The sequence below is a fragment of the Mesoplodon densirostris genome, chromosome 11 (assembly GCF_025265405.1).
Source record: "Mesoplodon densirostris isolate mMesDen1 chromosome 11, mMesDen1 primary haplotype, whole genome shotgun sequence".
Taxonomy (NCBI): Eukaryota; Metazoa; Chordata; class Mammalia; order Artiodactyla; family Ziphiidae; genus Mesoplodon; species Mesoplodon densirostris.
The window spans coordinates 12,966,859-12,984,848 of NC_082671.1; the positions used below are offsets into that span (position 1 = coordinate 12,966,859).

The window sequence follows — 17,990 nt, forward strand, 5'->3', positions numbered from 1 at the left end:
AATTTATATTATATTATCTTAGCTGGTAAAGATAGCTATTTAAACTGAGACTTCTTTTTTCTTTTTATAGTATCTTCAACCAATCTTGTCACTCCTCCAACAGTTGTCAGTAGTCAACCTAAATTGCAGCCTCCAGTGACTTCGGGTTCTCTGACAGCAACGTCAGTTCTTCCTGCACCCAACACAGCTACAGTAGTTGCTTCTACTCAGGTGCCTAGTGGAAATCCCCAACCTACAATCTCTTTACAGTCTTTACCAGTGATTTTGCATGTACCTGTTGCCGTATCCTCCCAACCTCAGCTCCTACAGAGCCATCCAGGGACTTTAGTGACCAATCAACCATCTGGCAACGTTGAATTCATTTCTGTACAAAGCCCACCTACAATGAGTGGTCTTACCAAAAATCCAGTATCTTTGCCATCCTTGCCAAACCCCACTAAACCAAACAACGTTCCTTCTGTGCCCAGTCCTAGTATTCAAAGGAATTCTCCTGCCAGTGCTGCACCATTAGGAACAACACTTGCTGTACAGGCTGTTCCAACAGCGCACTCTATTGTACAAGCCACCAGGACTTCTTTACCCACAGTAGGCCCATCAGGACTATACAGTCCATCAAATAATCGAGGCCCTATACAGATGAAAATTCCAATTTCTGCTTTTAGTACTTCATCTCCTGCAGAACAGAGCAGCACGGCCACCACAAGAATTGGTAAGTCAGTATGGAGGTTTAATAATAGAAATGCAAACATGTTAATAGTCTATAGGTAATTGAACACACGTGTGTGTGTGTGTGTGTGTGTATGTGTGTGTGTAAGTGACTAGCATAATTGGAAGAACAGAGTAAATAGAATTTTCACAGAGATTATTTTTAGTTAAGTTTTTTGTTACCTAAGAGAAATGATGTTGTTACAGTGGGATTTGAGAGAGAGTTTATTTTGAGTGAGAAGTTAGCATTTGTAATTTATCTTTTACTAGTTTTCCTAATCTGTGTGAATTTTTAATTTAGGCTTTGTAGCAAGCATTATGAATTACTTTTCTAATACATTTTTCAGATATATCTGAATAGAGCAAGTATATTTTAAAGTATCTAATTGACATAATATGTGCTAATAAGAAGAAAATAAAAACCACGTATCTTCCCTACACATTTGGAAAAACCCTCTGTGCATTCATCACTCATATCTTGCAAATCTGAGTGGTTTAAAAGTAGGTCTTCCCTCTTTAATTTACTACAGAATGTTTGCTTGCTTTTTGTTTTCTCTTTTATATATTTTCCTGTATGACATATTACATGATTATGTTTGCATATGTATATATACTTTGAAGTATTGCAAAAAGGAGAACTTGATTGCTCCTGTTTTTAAAATCTGTAAAACTCTATGTCTTCCTTGTTCTTCAAAAGCATACATTTTTTATGCATTCTTGAACTTGCTTATTCTTCATTTCTGATTTCATATTTATCCCCACTGCTTTTGGAAAGACAGGAAAGAGAGCCTAGGCATCATGTATATAATGAAATTGCTAATAGTATCTGTCTTACTGATGTAGGAAGTGACCATGGAATATAAGAAACAGATTATAAAGTACAAAATGACTCTTACAAGTGAGATATACAAGCCTTGTTTTTTTTAATTTCTCATGTAGTCTTCTCAAGTAGTGTACTTGCCCTCTGAGTATATTTTCTCATAAAATAGTGATGGTGTTTCATAGAGTTATTGAGAGAATAAATGAATGGCAGCTAAAAATTAATATTGGACTGAAGCTGAACATCATCCTCATACAATTAACATCTGGGATATAAGAGTAAATCTGAAATTTCAAATAGAATTATTAGTAGTATTGAAAATTAAATATTTGCATGGTACAGTAACCATATTTTTTTAGCATTATCTACTTTCACATCCTTATATGCTAAAGATGCTTACTTTTAATTGAGGCAGTGATGAGCAAGATTTTGGGGGGTTACTTCATATTTCTCTAATTTATTTTTCTTCCAGTCATTACTGTTTTTTAATATGTCAGGTGGAAGATGATTATCATGGACATTCTTTTATGAGATTCTGGAGTTTTTCTTCTTTATGAAATTTTGAGCCTAGTTGACATTGTTTTTAATTCATGGTCACAAGATAAGATATATTCTTAAATATAGAACTTTCCCTGAAAGACCATGGCCTGAAAAGAAATAAATAACTTGAAAGATTATTTTGTTTAATGTTATGAATGCAAGTACCCTAAATACTTCTACAATATCAGAATTGTAATTCAGTTTCATTATCGTGTTAACATTGCATGAACATCTATTGACACAAAAGTTATGTTTTTCCCAAAGTTATCTAGCTTAGTGCGCTTTATTAGTTGTAATGAGTGTTAGTCTGTTTTGTATTTATTTAATTACTTGACTGTCCTTGATTATTTTTGTATATAAAATTAATAGTTTTCCCCATTATTATTAATTAGAACATCACTCTACTTTTGTGATAATATACATTTATACTTATACTTAAATTTTATATTTTAACATATATTTAACACATTTATATGTACTTTAATACATAAATTATGTTAAGGAGATCTTCATTTTGAGTTCTATTTAGAATGCTTACCTACTTTTGAAAGTAAATTATTAGATATTAACCAAAAATGTTAATGATAAGCTTTGTTTTTATGTCATTCATAATGTTAATTAGAATGAGATCCTATGAGATGATATGTTCTTTGATCATGCATAATTTTGGGGTGCCATAAATGGCATTAAAGTAGGCATTTAGCTATTGAGGCTTGCCAAAGCCTAAGCTGAAGCCAAATAGCAAATTTTGGCTAAATATGAAGGTTGAAGCCAAACTTTAATACATCCCTAATGTGATAAAGTAATTAATTAGTTTTAAATCCTATGCTTATGTAGGTTTTATTTACTTAATGAGAACATACACTGTATAACTAGACAGCATGCATTTGTATGTATTTTATATACATATATCCCCATAGAGTAAGTCAATATTTTTTTGTAAAATGTAAAGTAAAAATTGTCCTAAGGACTACTTGGATATTTAGAGACCAAATTATAGCTTATATCATTTATTCATAAAATATCAAATGTCTGTATTGTTCTAAAATCCTGCAGATACACAGAAGTGTACAAAATAGTCCCTATTCTAACCAAGCTCATAATCAAATACGGAACTTGGATATTAAATAATTAATTATCAATGTGATGAGTGTAAAGATATGAAGGTTTCTGTGAGAGGATATGGGAGATCTGGGATGGTATGAGAATGGAGTGAATGGAAAGATGGTGGGAAATAAGGTTTTAAAGGATTTTTACAGAGAGGAAGGAGTGTGACATCCATGAACACTGGCTGCAGTGAGGGCAATGGATTAGAGGGGGAAAAACAGAGTTAGGGAGACCAGTTAGGAGGCTCTTAGAGTGATCTGGATGAGAGATGGTGCTGTAAAAATGATTTAAAGGTCTTGCATTGCATTCATTTTCATACCATTATCCAGCACTTACCAGGGTATACTAATTGGCACTCCTGTAAAACCTTTTTATTATTCTGGTAAAAATGCAGTGTTGGTAAAAAGTGAAAATATCTTTTCAAAATAAAGAGATAGAGATGTTTCCCCTATGACAGAAAGAATTTGAGGTACAATTTTTTTTTTCTTTTTTTTTTGCTGTACACGGGCCTCTCACTGTTGTGGCCTCCCATTGTGGAGCACAGGCTCCGGACGCGCAGGCTCAGCGGCCATGGCTCACGGGCCCAGCCGCTCCGCGGCATGTGGGATCTTCCCGGACCGGGGCACGAACCCGTGTCCCCGCATCAGCAGGCGGACCCTCAACCACTGCGCCACCAGGGATGCCCCACCCTGCCAATTTTATTGCTTGATAGATTGATTTGTAACTTCTTACTTTCAGAATTTATCTAAAGTAGATATTATAGTAAAAGAAAACAAAAGATTCAGTGAGACTATAAAATGATTAAGAATCAAGAAAACAAACAATCTGTAATAAAGGGGTAGGGGAAGTTAAGTGAAAATCTAGAATAAGGAATATTATTACAGCTCTATGAATAATTAACTCTTTGTCCTGAGACAGTTATGTCAAAGAATCACTCTGGATAATAAAACTCTCATAGTTATTAGTATTTGTGTGTGTGTGTGTGTGTGTGTGTGTGTGTGTGTGTGTGTGTAAAGAAGTAAAACATTTTATTAAGCAGTCTAAATCTTCTCTGAATCTTGAGGATAATTGTATGAGGATATTTCAACAGAAAATAAAAATGAAGCTCCCTCACCTACTTTGCTTCTGAATTTACCTTTTATTTTCATTTGAAAATGAAAATGTCTTTTAAATCCAATGAATGTATTCTGACATTGTATATATGTATTAAAAAATTGGTAGTAAATTGCTGATGTTTTGGTAATGTCATAAGTGTAATTTAATACTCAACCACGTAGGATCACTACCCTGGAATTTGTTTTTTATTAAGTAGTATTTCAAGAACTTCACAGTCCAGAACAGAAGCTGATTCATTGTAAATGAAGTAATTTTAAGGTATTAAAGATATGTATATATCTTTTTTAAGTTATACACATCTTAAATTATTTCCCTGCGATATTCCTTAGGTTAGAGATATATATATATATATATATATATATATATATATATATATATTCTTCCTACGAAAGGAACTAAGATAATTCAGATAGGGTAGGGAGAAATTGTAAGGGCCTCCCTTTACTTGCCTAGCCTAGAAAACCCTCTTTTTTAATAGGTAGATATTTATCCTGATTTTTTTGACATACAGATTTATATGTAGAAATACATGGTTCTGTCTCCTGTTTTTGTTTTGTTTTTTTTAATATAAATGGTTTACTTTATATGTGTGTTATGAAGATTTACAGATGAAAGGAGTGCCATATTTTGACCAACTTTTTTTTGACAAAAAGCAAGGATGGGATGTTTCAACATTAGAAAATTCCTATTAATATAATTAACCACATTACCAAAGAGAAAAAACTGATTAATCACCTCAGTAGATGCTCAAGACATTTGATATAATTTAATACCTTCTCTTTAGAAATTGAGGCAGAAAAACCTACTTGGTTTCTTTTCTGTGCTGTTTTTTCATTCAGCTATCTTTTTTACAACTATATAGTTATAGTTCTATACATCCAACTTTCATATGTATGTGTGTGCATGTGTGTGTACGTGCATGCACACACATACATATGCCACAAACTCAACACAAGTTAATTGAAAACTGAATAAAGAAAAATCATCTGTGATTGACCTACTGAGATTATCCATGTATATTTCATCAGAATCACTGTTTGTAACTATTTTTCTAGTGAATTTATTACATTTTTGCCATGTTATTAAATTTTTTTTCTCCAAAGGTATATAGTATGGAAGGATTATATTTTATTTAACCATTCATGTTACAGCATTTAAGTTACACACGTCTTAAATTGTTTCCCTGCAATATTCCTTAGGTTAGAGTTAAAATTTCTGGTTAATGAGTATGTGAAGTGTTTTGATCTCTATTATGAATTTGTCCTTCTGAAAGGTTTTGTAGTGGTGGTCTATGAGAGGATCTATTTACATATGTAACATGTTGACAGACAAAAAAAAAATTGGAGAAAATTAACATGAATTGTTGTATGTAAAGCAACCCATCCTTTTACATTTTGTAGGTGCCTTTAAGAATAGCTCTGAGTTTTGCTTTGTTTTGTTTTTTGACTCCTCAGAAAACCAGACAAACAAAACAATAGATGCTTCTGTTAATAAGAAAGCAGCTGATAGCACATCACAGGTAAGATTTTTCCTACTGTTTCAAAGTAAAATTCTAATTACAGTCCATAAGAGAATGAATTTATATCAATATTCTTTGGTAAAATGAAAATTATTCTAAGTCTGTTTTTTACAACTGTCCAAAAATTTTCAAACAGCGTCTCTGTGTTGTTTGACAAGCATTGGGTTTTTTTGCTTAGTAATTCTCTTAGAAATAATATGTTTATTAACTGCTTGGATTATATATAATCGGCAGTCTAGTTGTTTTTCTTCATATATTGTGAAGTTTTAAGTCTCCATGTGTAATTTCTTCCTGGCCCATCTTTTTAAGAAGGTCTCACTGGTTTACCTCCGCTGCGGGGGTCCCCCACCAATCCTCTGTCCTGCCATTGCCAACACACAGAGACATCATTTTAGTTTCTTCAAAGCTGATCAGAGATAGCTTTTAGGGAAAGAAAATCTTGGTCTTTCTGATAGCTTATTAGCACTTTGCCCGTCCTGGTACTTTTTCATGTTAAATTTAAATCACTCAGGAATGGAGTAACTACTTTTTTCCTGTATTAAATTAACAATGTTCATCATACTTCTTTCACTATATGGCTTTAGGTGTAATAGATTTATAGGGAAGTCATTAGGTTGTTGATAGTCTAATTTTATTTTCTTCCCTTCCTCTTAATCATATCAAGAAATGCATATATTTTTCCTAGAAAAATAAAAAATCTTGAATAAGTCAGGCATGAATAAATTACATGAATTTTAAAACAAGGGCATAATGATCTTTAATTTTGACTGCTTCCCTTTAAAATGATGGATTTTTAACCAAAGGTAGGTGTACACCATGCTTTATAGAAAGTTATTAGAAATATTTTATTTCTTACAAATTTTAGCAGTCTTTTATGATATTAAAGATCAGAGTTTTGATTGCTTCTGAGGATGTCTTGTAGTAGCTATGTTTTTAATTAAAAGTATATGGAGTACTTTCTGGAAGACACATGGTATAGGAAATGTTGATATATTCAGTGACTTTTATGTAACATTTATAGGAAGTCTAGCCTTACTTTATAAAGTAAACCTAAAACTAAACAAAGAAATTACAAACAACTTTATTTCCCTCAGTAATTTTTTTTCTTGTTTGTCTGGACACACTAGGTAATGTTTCAAGACACGAAAATGGATATTGTAATGGCTGTGTTTTTATCTTGTTAAAAATGATGATTCTTCTCAAGTTGTACTGTCTAATGTGGTAGCCACTAATCACATGTTGGCCATTTAAATTAAAATTTAATTTAATTTAGCCTTAAAAAATTTACTTCCTATATCACAGTCCCCCATTTCAAGGCTCAATAGCCAAATATAGCTAGTAACTACCATATTGGAAAACAAAGATATAGAACATTTTCATCATTGCAAAAAGTTATACTAGATGGCTGAAATAAAGTATATGTAATATTGTAAATATCTAGGTGAAATTAAAATTGATATAAAAGTTTGCTATACTTTTAAAATTCTTTACTTAAAAATATCCTTTTTAAATTAAAGAAAAACAACAAAACAAAATAATATAAAATCCAGTCACACCCAGCTGCTTATTATGTTCTAGAAATTCTAAAACATCATGTGTTACTCCCCACTTGACAGGTTTTAGAATCTAAAATGTTTTACTTTACATTGTATTGTATAACTTACATTTTGATGAACCAGCTTGTACCAGTCGATCCAAAAGACGCCTGAAATAGTAAGTGACTGCATCAGGTAGCAAAGAGACAGTGCAACCAAATATTAAGTTCTCAGTGGTTATTTTATTTGGCTTACAGGAAGAGTAATTCAATACCATTGTATGAAAAACACATACAAGTAGCATGACTAGGGAGCTAACCTGCCAAAGTCATGCCTGTTCAAAAAAAGCAAGATCTTCAGCGTTGAATGATTTCAGTTATGGATTTAAATAATAAATATGATACGCAAGTTTTATTATATAATAAGAAACCATTTTGGAAATATATAGGTGCTGCCAGTTATAAATTGATGCTTCACTGGCTCTTTTGGGTTACACATAAAATTTCTGTTGTTGTGCTGAATACCTTGATTAAGGTAACACTTGTTTTTTTGGGTTTTTTAATAAATTTATTCATTTTATTTATTTACTTTTGGCTGCGTTGGGTTTTCGTTGCTGCGCGCAGGCCTTCTCTAGTTGCGGTGAGCGGGGGCTACTCTCCCTTGCATGGACTTCTCATTGCTGTGGCCTCTCCCGTTGCGGAGCACGGGCCCTAGGCGTGCAGGCCTCAGTAGTTGTGGCACACGGGCTCAGTAGTTATGGTGCACGGGCTCAGCCGCTCTGCGGCACGTGGGATCCTCAGGGACCAGAGCTCGAACCCGCGTCCCCTGCATTGGCAGGCGGACTACCAACCACTGCGCCACCAAGGAAGCCCCAACACTATTGTTTTTTGAAGATATATTAAGAAATTATTGTTAGGTTTTTCCCCTGTATGTTGCTTAGTAGCAAGTAGAATCTGGTATGAAACAGGTAGCTTGTGATTCTTTAGACTGTTAACTTTCTAAGTATACTCTACCAACTTCTTTTTTCTCTGCCAAATCTTACTTAGTTGTACTTCTGAACACTTTAAGGCTATTATAAATTAGAAGGAATCTGGACGGCTTGTATGGAAATGATCGTTGTTCAGACATAGCTAATTTGAAAATAATTAAATGTGTAAAATATTCTCTGTAGTCCTTGAATGAAGATTTCTCTAATGTCCTCCAAATAAGTATTTATTAACATATTCCATATAATGAGTTATTACTACATATTTTATTCATAGATCTCATTTCATACAGTACATTACTAATATATTTCATATGGTGAAAAAAATTATTTATTCGAAGTATCATCATATGTTGTAAAACAGTATACAAATATTTTTCTGCCGCATCTGTAGTTTTATATTACTTTTTTGAGGGACTCAAGATCAGCCTCAATTTTGTTGATTTGCTATGAGTACTTATAAGACCTGTGACAGGTTATACTCATGGTTATGGTTTATCACAGCAAAAGGTAGAGAGCAAAAACAGCAGGGAAAAAATATGCATCAAGTGGGATTAAGTGCGGTCAGGCTGAGGCTTCCATGTTCTCTCCTATCCAGCACTGCACAGGATGTGCTGTCTCTCTGGTTATTAACTGCGGGGACATGTGCCAATAGTCTTTGCCCAGAGAAGCCTGACTGAGTATCAGGGTCTGAGCTGACTATACAGCTGCATCTTTCTTTGTAACCAGCCATGGCAGTCAAAACTCAGGACCCCAACAATGAAACCAGGTGTGCATCGTCAGACTTGATGTTTGTGCAAGTCAATCCTGATAAGCCAGTATGACGCTGTTTAAGGTGTACATAAGAAAATTATCATTTATTAATGTAAACTTTCTAAGCGTCACATTCCTGGTAGCCAACCAAGCCTGACTGTTAGTTCCCAGGTCCCCTTGGAGAGGTGTGTGGAGTGAACAACCAGGTCTTCTGTATTTATAACTTCCCTTGCAATTGTTGAAGTGCCCTACTCTAGCCTTTCAAATATGTTCTAGTTATTGCCTTTCAAATATGTCTTGTTATTTGTTTCAGTAAAAAAACAAAACAAAACAAAAAAACCCCCAAAACCCTACAAAGCCAGTATCTTTGCTTTCTTGAAATTTTCTTAGTGTTCACTTAATAAGAGTGGTCTCATTTGGGGGAAGGACACATGATTAAGTGACTTTTTTTTTTGTTGTTTTTTTTGCGGTACGTGGGCCTCTCACCGTTGTGGCCCCTCCCGTTGCGGAGCACAGGCTCCGGACGTGCAGGCTCAGCGGCCATGGCTCACGGGCCCAGCCGCTCCACGGCATGTGGGATCTTCCCGGACCGGGGCACGAACCTGCGTCCCCGGCATCGGCAGGCAGACTCTCAACCACTGCGCCACCAGGGAAGCCCTTTTTTTTCCCTTTCTTTCTTTTTTTTTTTTTTTTTTGTGGTACGCGGTCCTCTCACTGTTGTGGCCTCTCCCGTTGCAGAGCACAGGCTCTGGACGTGCAGGCTCAGTGGCCATGGCTCATGGGCCCAGCCGCACCGTGGCATGTGGGATCCTCCCGGACCAGGGCACGAATCCTGTTCCCTGCATCGGCAGGTGGACTCTCAACCACTGTGCCACCAGGAAAGCCCTAAAGTGTTTTTTAATCGTTTCAGATTGAGTAATTCTGTAATGTGTGTAAATGCAGATACAGGCATGTAATGTCTCTGATTACATAAGTTTTCTCAGAATTGATGGCAGAAAAAATGTGAAGATATATAAATTTGCACATAGTGGCATAGAAATAATAAGCTCTAGAGTCAGACAGTGGCTCCTGTCACTTAATAATGTGTAAGCCTTGAATAAGTTATCTAACACCTTGATTTCTTACTTATAAAATACGGCTAATGCTGGTCTCAACCTCAGGATTATTGTAAAGATTAAATTTGTTAATGAATGTATTGATAAAACACTTAGCACAGAGCCTGATGGGAAAAGTGCCAGCTATCATGACTGTCTTATAATTGCTGTTAATAGTTACTGAAATAATTCAATTTTATTTCTCAAGAAGAAAATATAACCAGGAAACTACCTGTAGTATGTGATAATAGATGAATTTTATCAGTCAGGTTATAAATAAATATAATGTAGACTAGATCATTGATTATAGATCTTCTCTTCCTATTAGATTATACATTATAGAAAAATATGCACCTTATAATAGAGCATATTATAATAATAGAGCATCAAAACGTGAGTGAAAACAATAAAAGAAATAGACAAATTGACTTATCGTTATAAGGTTTACCTCTTTATATGTTGTCTAACATTAGTGTGATTACAACAGTTTTTTTATGCTTGCTTTTTTTAGTGTGTTTGTGTATTTGTATTTAAAGTGAGTATCTAGGAGAAGAAAACTAGTTATTTCTTGATTTCTTGATATATTATTTCATCTGACAATCCCTAATTTTGATAGGAAAAATTTCATTCCATTTAGTTAGTATAGTCGTTGATATGGTTGAATTTAGGTCCGCTGTTCTGTAACTTTAAAAATATGTCATCTATTTTTTTGTTTCTGAGTACTTTTTTCCTACATTTATTTTGTGTTGATTTTTTAATACTCTTAATTTTTCTGTTGTCTTCCTGTTTTTTCATATGTTTGCATGTTTGTGTAATAATTTTTGATGAATTTAAAACTTAATTTTAAAAGTGGACCTTATTTTGAAAAGTGGACCTTATAGATCTGTTGTAGCAAGTGGATTCTGTTATATTCTTCAACTTTTCATTTTGGATTTTTCAGATTTGTGATGTTTGTAAACAAGTCATTTTCTATGAAGTCATTATCAAAGAAAGGTTTATAAGTGTAAGATTTAGAATTACATCACTGTGTTTGGATTTGGCCTGAATATCTAACATCAAAGAATTATTTTCTTTAATTTTGCAAAATTGGAGTTTTATAGATGAAAGCCTTAATCATTTGGAGTTGATATATCATAAAATAATTATGATTAGCATTTATTAAGCAGTTACCATGTATCATGCCTGGTGTTAAGCTCTTTGTATGCATATTTGGATTAATCCTTATAACAGACTTCATATCCAAATTTTGGAAGTTGAGGAAATGTCCTTTTAACATAAATTCACATAGTTTGTATGTGTTGGAACTAAAAGATGCACTCAGTCTTTTTGACTTGAAGATCTTGGCTTGTTAGGTCTGTTTTGTACTGCTTTCCTTTTTTGTTGCTATTATATAGTTAAAAAATTTTTAAATTACACTTCTAATGATTTTGGACAGTGGGTGACTTCAGTCAAATTAGATGGCAGTTGATTATAGCATATCATATCCTATCATACGACAGCATTCTTCAGGGAAAAAATATTTTATGTAACCTAATTCTGGCTTTAAAGTTGCCTTCGGTGTTTTTGTGAATTAACGTTGATAATTTAGTATAGGATTGGTCAACATTTAAATGTTAGAAAATGGATTGTATGGGACTTTACTGACAGTCCAGTGGTTGAGACTTCGCCTTCCAGTGCGGGGGGTGTGGTTCAATCCCTCATCGGGGAGATGGGATCCCACATGCCTCGGGGCCAAAAACCAAGGCGTAAAACAGAGGCAATATTGTAACAGACTCAGCAAAGGCTTTAAAAATGATCCACACCAAAAAATAAAAAAGAGAAAAAGTTAAAAAAAAAGAAAATGAATTGTTTACATTTAATCACTTAACGCACTTGATCGTCACCTTAATAGCTCTATGCAATTGACAGTGTAATTTTTTTAAAAAAAGAATTTATTGTGAAAAGATTTCAAAGTTATTTTTTATGTGGCAGATATTTAGCTCATGAGTATCCTTGGGTCATTTATCTGACACACACTCTTTCTTCAGGTAAAGCCATTTAGGTGTCCAGATTGAACCAGGCTATGCATTATCCTTGTTTCCCCTCAGTATTATTTTATTTTCCTTATGTCTGCCAGAGTTTCCTTTGCAAAATGCAGATGTTTTGTTTTTTCAGAGTGGAAAAGCCACAGGCAACGATTCAGGTGGGGTCATTGATCTGACAATGGATGATGAAGAGAGTGGAGCTTCACAAGGTACTTAACTATAAGTAATCATACTAAGGAATGCTTTGATACCATTTTTCTCTCTTAATCCATTATATTCAGTGAATACAGATCTCTACCCCATTATTTGTGTCCTTTTTAGAAAGAGGGTTTTTAAGATTAGAATTAAAAAATAGAAATCAAATCTTGAATGTATATGAACAAGGAATAAAGGAAAACAGAGCAACTAGGAGCATATTTGACTGTGGAACACCTGTCCTTTCTTATCTGTTACTTCACTTGATCCTTACAATAACCCTATATTGATCATTTTAGAGTTGAGGATAGATTCAGAGTGCAAATTAAACCCAAGTCTTTTGACTTTAAATTAAATGCTTTTTCCGTGTGTGTGTGTATTTTAATGTTGATGTTAAATGAAAGTAATGTTAAAAACCATGCACACCCAGAATTCTCAATATTATTCTGAGTTATAATATTTAGAAATTATATTGGTTAGATATTAATCAATATTCCCAGTTGTTCTTCCACAGTGTTAATAGGTGTTCTGTGAATAAAAGTTCATGGTTAAATATGCTTGGAAAATGCTGAGTTAAAATTATATGGATTTTTTCCTTAATACAGATTTCTCTGAGCCTTTGCTATGCTAATTTACAGTGTAAATCTCCAAGAATGATTCAAGCTATAAAGTATTTCTCAAACTTATTTGAGAATAACTGTTCACAGACATATTTGTAAAACTTTGTGGTGGTAATTATATAATACATGTGGAAAATCTAATAGGATCAGGTGCTAATTATTTTACCTTAAAGACATTAAATTTTTTTAAAAACTAAAGATTTTTAAAAATTACATTTTAGGGAATAAGATAGTTAAGTTGGTTTTAGGAAAACAAAATTAAGTAGCTATACAATTCATTATGTGACATTAAAGTCAATTTTTTTTTTTTGGTATAAAACTGATGTAAAATTGGAAGGTTTGTGCCATCATTTGTCAGGGTTGAATTCATGCCCGTCTGATTATTGTTTAAAAGTTTCAGATTTTCTGTATTGCTTTTACTATTTTTTTAATAGAGAAATCTTAATGGAAGGAATTTTCTAGAGCACAAAAATAAATACAGGTTATTTTTGAGAAGACACAGGTAAGGCTGGTTCTAGATAAAAAAGTAAAGTGAGCAAAGTTTGTTATCAGTGCTCTTGCCAGTTGCCTTTCTATCTCCCCTGCCTCTTGGAGTCTCTTTCCATTGCCCCACCACTGAGTGTTACTTAAATTCTCCCATCTAAAGTGCATTGTTCTTCATCAACATTCAAGTATTAAAGTAGCAGTTGCTAAAGCCTTAAATTTGTTGTATTGAGTTAGAAGTAGGATTCTTTCATTAAAAAAAAAAAAAGTAAAACTGTGTTTTCTTTAAATGTGAATTAGAATCTGTGATGGAGCCAACAGTGAATTGTTTAAGGTCCTGACTTGGTTTTCAAATTGGCAAAAGTACACTTAATTAAAATACAAAGAAATTGTTCTCTTAGGGGTAAATGTGACTGAATGGCAAGGATAAACTTGTATTCCTAATTTTTTTCTATCAATAATCATATTGTCTCGCTTTTAATTAACAGACCCTAAAAAGATAAATCACACTCCTGTGTCAGCCATGAGCTCTTCTCAGCCTATATCTCGACCACTGCAACCCATCCAGCCAGCACCACCTCTTCAGCCATCTGGGGTACCAACAAGTGGACCATCTCAGACAACCATACACTTACTACCTACAGGTAAATGTGCTGAATCACTAAGCTGAAACTTTAGTTTTAAAGCCTGCAGTGAAATATGACTATGAAATTGAGTGGAAAGATTAGACAGAAAATTAGCTCATTTAGGTAAATACCAGTGAGCGTGATTGCTGGATTATACGGGAAGAATATGTTTGGTTTTGTGAGACACTGCCAAAGTGTCTTCCAGAGTGGCTGTACCATTTTGCATTTCTGCCAGCAATGAGTGTGAGGAACTGTTGCTCCACATCCAGCATTTGGTATTGTCAGTGTTTTAGATTTTCACCATTCTAATAGATGTATTGGAATCTCATTGGTATTTCATTTGCATCTCCCTAATGACATGTTATGTTGAGTATCTTTTCGTGTGCTTGTTTGTCATCTGTTATCTTCTTTAGTGAGGTGTCTGTTCAGATTCTTTGTCCACTTTTTAATCGTGTTGTTCATTTTCTTATTGTTGATTTTTAGGAGTTCTTTGTATGTTTTGGATAATAGTCCTTTATCAAATATGTCTTTTGCAGATATTTTGTCCCAGTCTGTGGCTTGTCTTCTCATTCCCTTGGATTTTAACCCTAATTATGTTAGTAATAAGTTATAAAAACTATAAACTATTTTTAAAAAAGATCAGACAGAAAATTAAGAATAGTCATTGTTATTTTGAAGGCAATGTATGTTTTTGAATGCAGTATGACTTAATTTCGTGAACAGTCTTAAGTAGCAGCACTGATACAGAATAGTTATAAAGAAGAGTTCAGTTATATATGTCTTTGTCATCTGCCACTGGAAACAGCAGAAATGAATATAGTTTCTCTGGAAGGGATGAGTGTAATGATTCATTCTGATTATAACCAAGAAGTTATAATTGACTGATCAAACAAGAACTTTTAAATGATTCTTAACTAGAAATAGTTTTAACTGGCCTAACACTACTGTTAGAACCACTAATATTTTACCTGCTACCTCTCAAGAAACTATAAATCAGACATTTTCAAGATGTAGCCTGTATCTCCTAATCTGTTCGGAAGCCAATCAAGACAGGTTGTCTTCTTCAAAAAATAGCCTATTGCTTAAGGGATTTATCTGCAAAATGCTTATATAAGCACTCTTCTCATTAAGGTATATATATTGAGCTCACATGGAATTTGATCCAGTGAAATAAATTAAAATGTCAGTCACCTAATTTAGATAATTTAGAAGGAAATGTCATTATGCAAACCCATGAACAATATAGATAGTAAAATGGGGAATAAGGAGATGAAGAGATAAGTATTCCTCCTCGTATACTTTACTTTTTTCCTCTTTCGAAAGACTCACGTTGAAAGTTAGGATATGTAAAGACTAAGCAATCTCTTTATTATATCCAGTGTTTACCTCCAAATTTATTTTATTATACAGCCCACTTTTCCATATGAAAGTATATTTATTATTGATTTTTATTATATAGTTAATATGTGGTCATTTGTAAAATGTAATTCTAATTCAGAGAGTTATTAACAAGAAACTGTTAACTCCTGAAATCATTACTGTACTTCCATGCTGTCAGTGAACATTTAGGACTCATATTTTGATAAATATGTGTTAATATCACTCAAGGCATTAATGCTCTCTGGAACATACATTAGGGGGAATGCCATAGTAGAGAAGGAAGAAGCCTGTATTTTAGTGGGTGTTTTATTGTTTTGAGTAAGAGATGGTTTGGCTCATCTGAAGAAAATGTCAATTATAATAGCCAGTTTTTTTGAACTGTGGGAACACAGAGTTACTCTCTTGGATTTATACCCATCGGTAGAAGGCCTGGAAGGCCGAAAGTTCCACTCTGCTAAGAATAATTTAACACTGAGGAAGGGAAAATGTACTCTTTTAAATCACTCCTATAAGATCATACTCTCAAGGTCTAAACCCTTTCTTCATCTTCACTTGCTTATTTATCTAGTTATACTAGAGTAGGAAGGGCATTGGACCTGGTTGAGGTACTCTTTTCTTCTGAAGCTTGGATTGTAGTAATATTAATTTTGATTGGCCCTATCATTCTTAGCTTTCACGATTACAAAAGGAGACGCTTGTCTCTATTTCTCTTTATTATAGTAAATCAGATTTTGTATAAAGTTAATTATCATTTAATACTGTTTACTTAGCATAGAATTTACTGCATTTTTAATATATTTTTCTGCTTTTCATTAGCTCCAACCACCGTGAATGTAACGCATCGTCCAGTAACTCAGGTGACCACGAGGCTCCCTGTACCAAGAGCTCCTGCAAACCATCAAGTGGTTTATACAGCTCTCCCCGCACCACCAGCTCAGGCTCCCCTGCGAGGAACTGTTATGCAGGCTCCTGCTGTTCGGCAGGTCAATCCCCAAAATAGTAAGAGACTCTTTTCCTGTATATGGCTCCAAGTTACTTGTAGTTCTTTAGCACTTAGCTGGAGTAGCTTATATTGACATTAGATTTAGCAAAAAGTGCTAAATATCATATTAAAACTATTATTAATTCATTTTTCTTCCCTTAGGGGAGTTAACCAGAAAAATTGGACTTGTATATTATATGATATGTGTTCTGGGTGTTGTCTTCAATTTAATTATTTATGGCCTGTACTATCACAGTACCCTATTTGATGTTGGTCTGTACTCTATTAAGAGACACCTTGCCTAGTTAAAGTGGGAATGATCAATTGTGACTTAGCCCAGATGGAGATAATGGTAAAAGATAGCCTCCAATGAGATAGTCTTAAAGGTATGGGAAGTGGCTGAGAAATAAAAGATGGGAAAATGTTAAAGGTAACTTGTAATTTCCATATGTATATGTATGTGTATATAAATGGAAAAAAAAATATATATATATATATTTAAAATAAATATAAAATAAACTCCCCACCAGCCTAAGAAATAGAGCTTTATCGGTATCCCAAAGTCTACTATATGCCCACCCTTAACTGCATCCCTCTCCCTTTCTATCAGAGGTAACCATCATCCTGACTTACCTTCTGTCTTTCTGTATGGTTTTGCAATCTATATATGTATCACTAAAAATATTTAGTTTTGCAAAATTTAATAGCAAGGGCAAATCCAGCTGTTTAAAGAAACTTCAGTAATGCCATTATTAGGTGATGGCTTCTAGGAGAAAATAAACTAAGCAGAGTCTTTGGTTCACATTCTGGCTTCAGCTTTCTCAAGTTTACAAGACCTTTCTCTGGGGAAATCAGTCAACAGTGTCATGAATGAATTCTGGGAAACTGGGCTCACCCCAGTCAGGGTACATGGCGGTACTGAATATATGGCAGGAATATGGTTGAGGCGTAGGTGGCTTCTAAATTTTCTGCTTTTGTTGCCCTGATGTATGTCAGAAGAGTTTTCTGTTGGATGAAATGAGTATCCTCAGCTGATCAGCAGGGCATGGAAAGAAAGAGGAACCTCAGTAACACAAGGCAAGGATAACTGGCTTGTCCTGGAGGCGGCCGAGATCTTTGTGAAGATAGCTTCAAGGTTTCTCTCTTTAGAGTCACACTGCTCCATTCTGACCTGTTTGCCTTGTACATGTCTACCTCCAGTGTTTCAGCGTTCTAGGATTTTTGGTTATAGTCCTTTTGGTAGGGACTGCATTTATTTCTCTCCTGTGCTGGATCTCCTGTTCACTATGTCTCCTGTTTTCCTCTTTCTTGATTTTCTCTCTCATTTGGGAAGTATATATCCTCCAGTGGCTACTTGAGGAGTTCACGGAGGTAGATTTTATTTTGGTAGCTCGCGTATGTGAGGATTTCTTTATCCTCGTGCTCAGATAATACTTTAGCTGAGTATAGACTTATAGGAAAAATAGAAATATTTTTCCTTTTGAATTTTAAAAACATCACTTTACT

At 34.1% G+C, this 17,990-nt stretch overlaps 1 protein-coding gene across 2 annotated transcripts in view; it reads left to right on the forward strand.

Moving 5' to 3' along the window:
* Window positions 1–17,990, forward strand: part of ATF7IP (activating transcription factor 7 interacting protein) — a 114,563-nt gene that overhangs the window by 90,582 nt on the left and 5,991 nt on the right. For both annotated transcript variants that reach the window (XM_060112474.1, XM_060112473.1), the window contains exons 9-13: window positions 71–709; window positions 5,743–5,807; window positions 12,329–12,407; window positions 13,985–14,140; window positions 16,319–16,501. In XM_060112474.1, coding sequence (XP_059968457.1) covers window positions 71–709; window positions 5,743–5,807; window positions 12,329–12,407; window positions 13,985–14,140; window positions 16,319–16,501 — 1,122 coding nt within the window. The remainder of the gene's footprint in view (window positions 1–70; window positions 710–5,742; window positions 5,808–12,328; window positions 12,408–13,984; window positions 14,141–16,318; window positions 16,502–17,990) is intronic.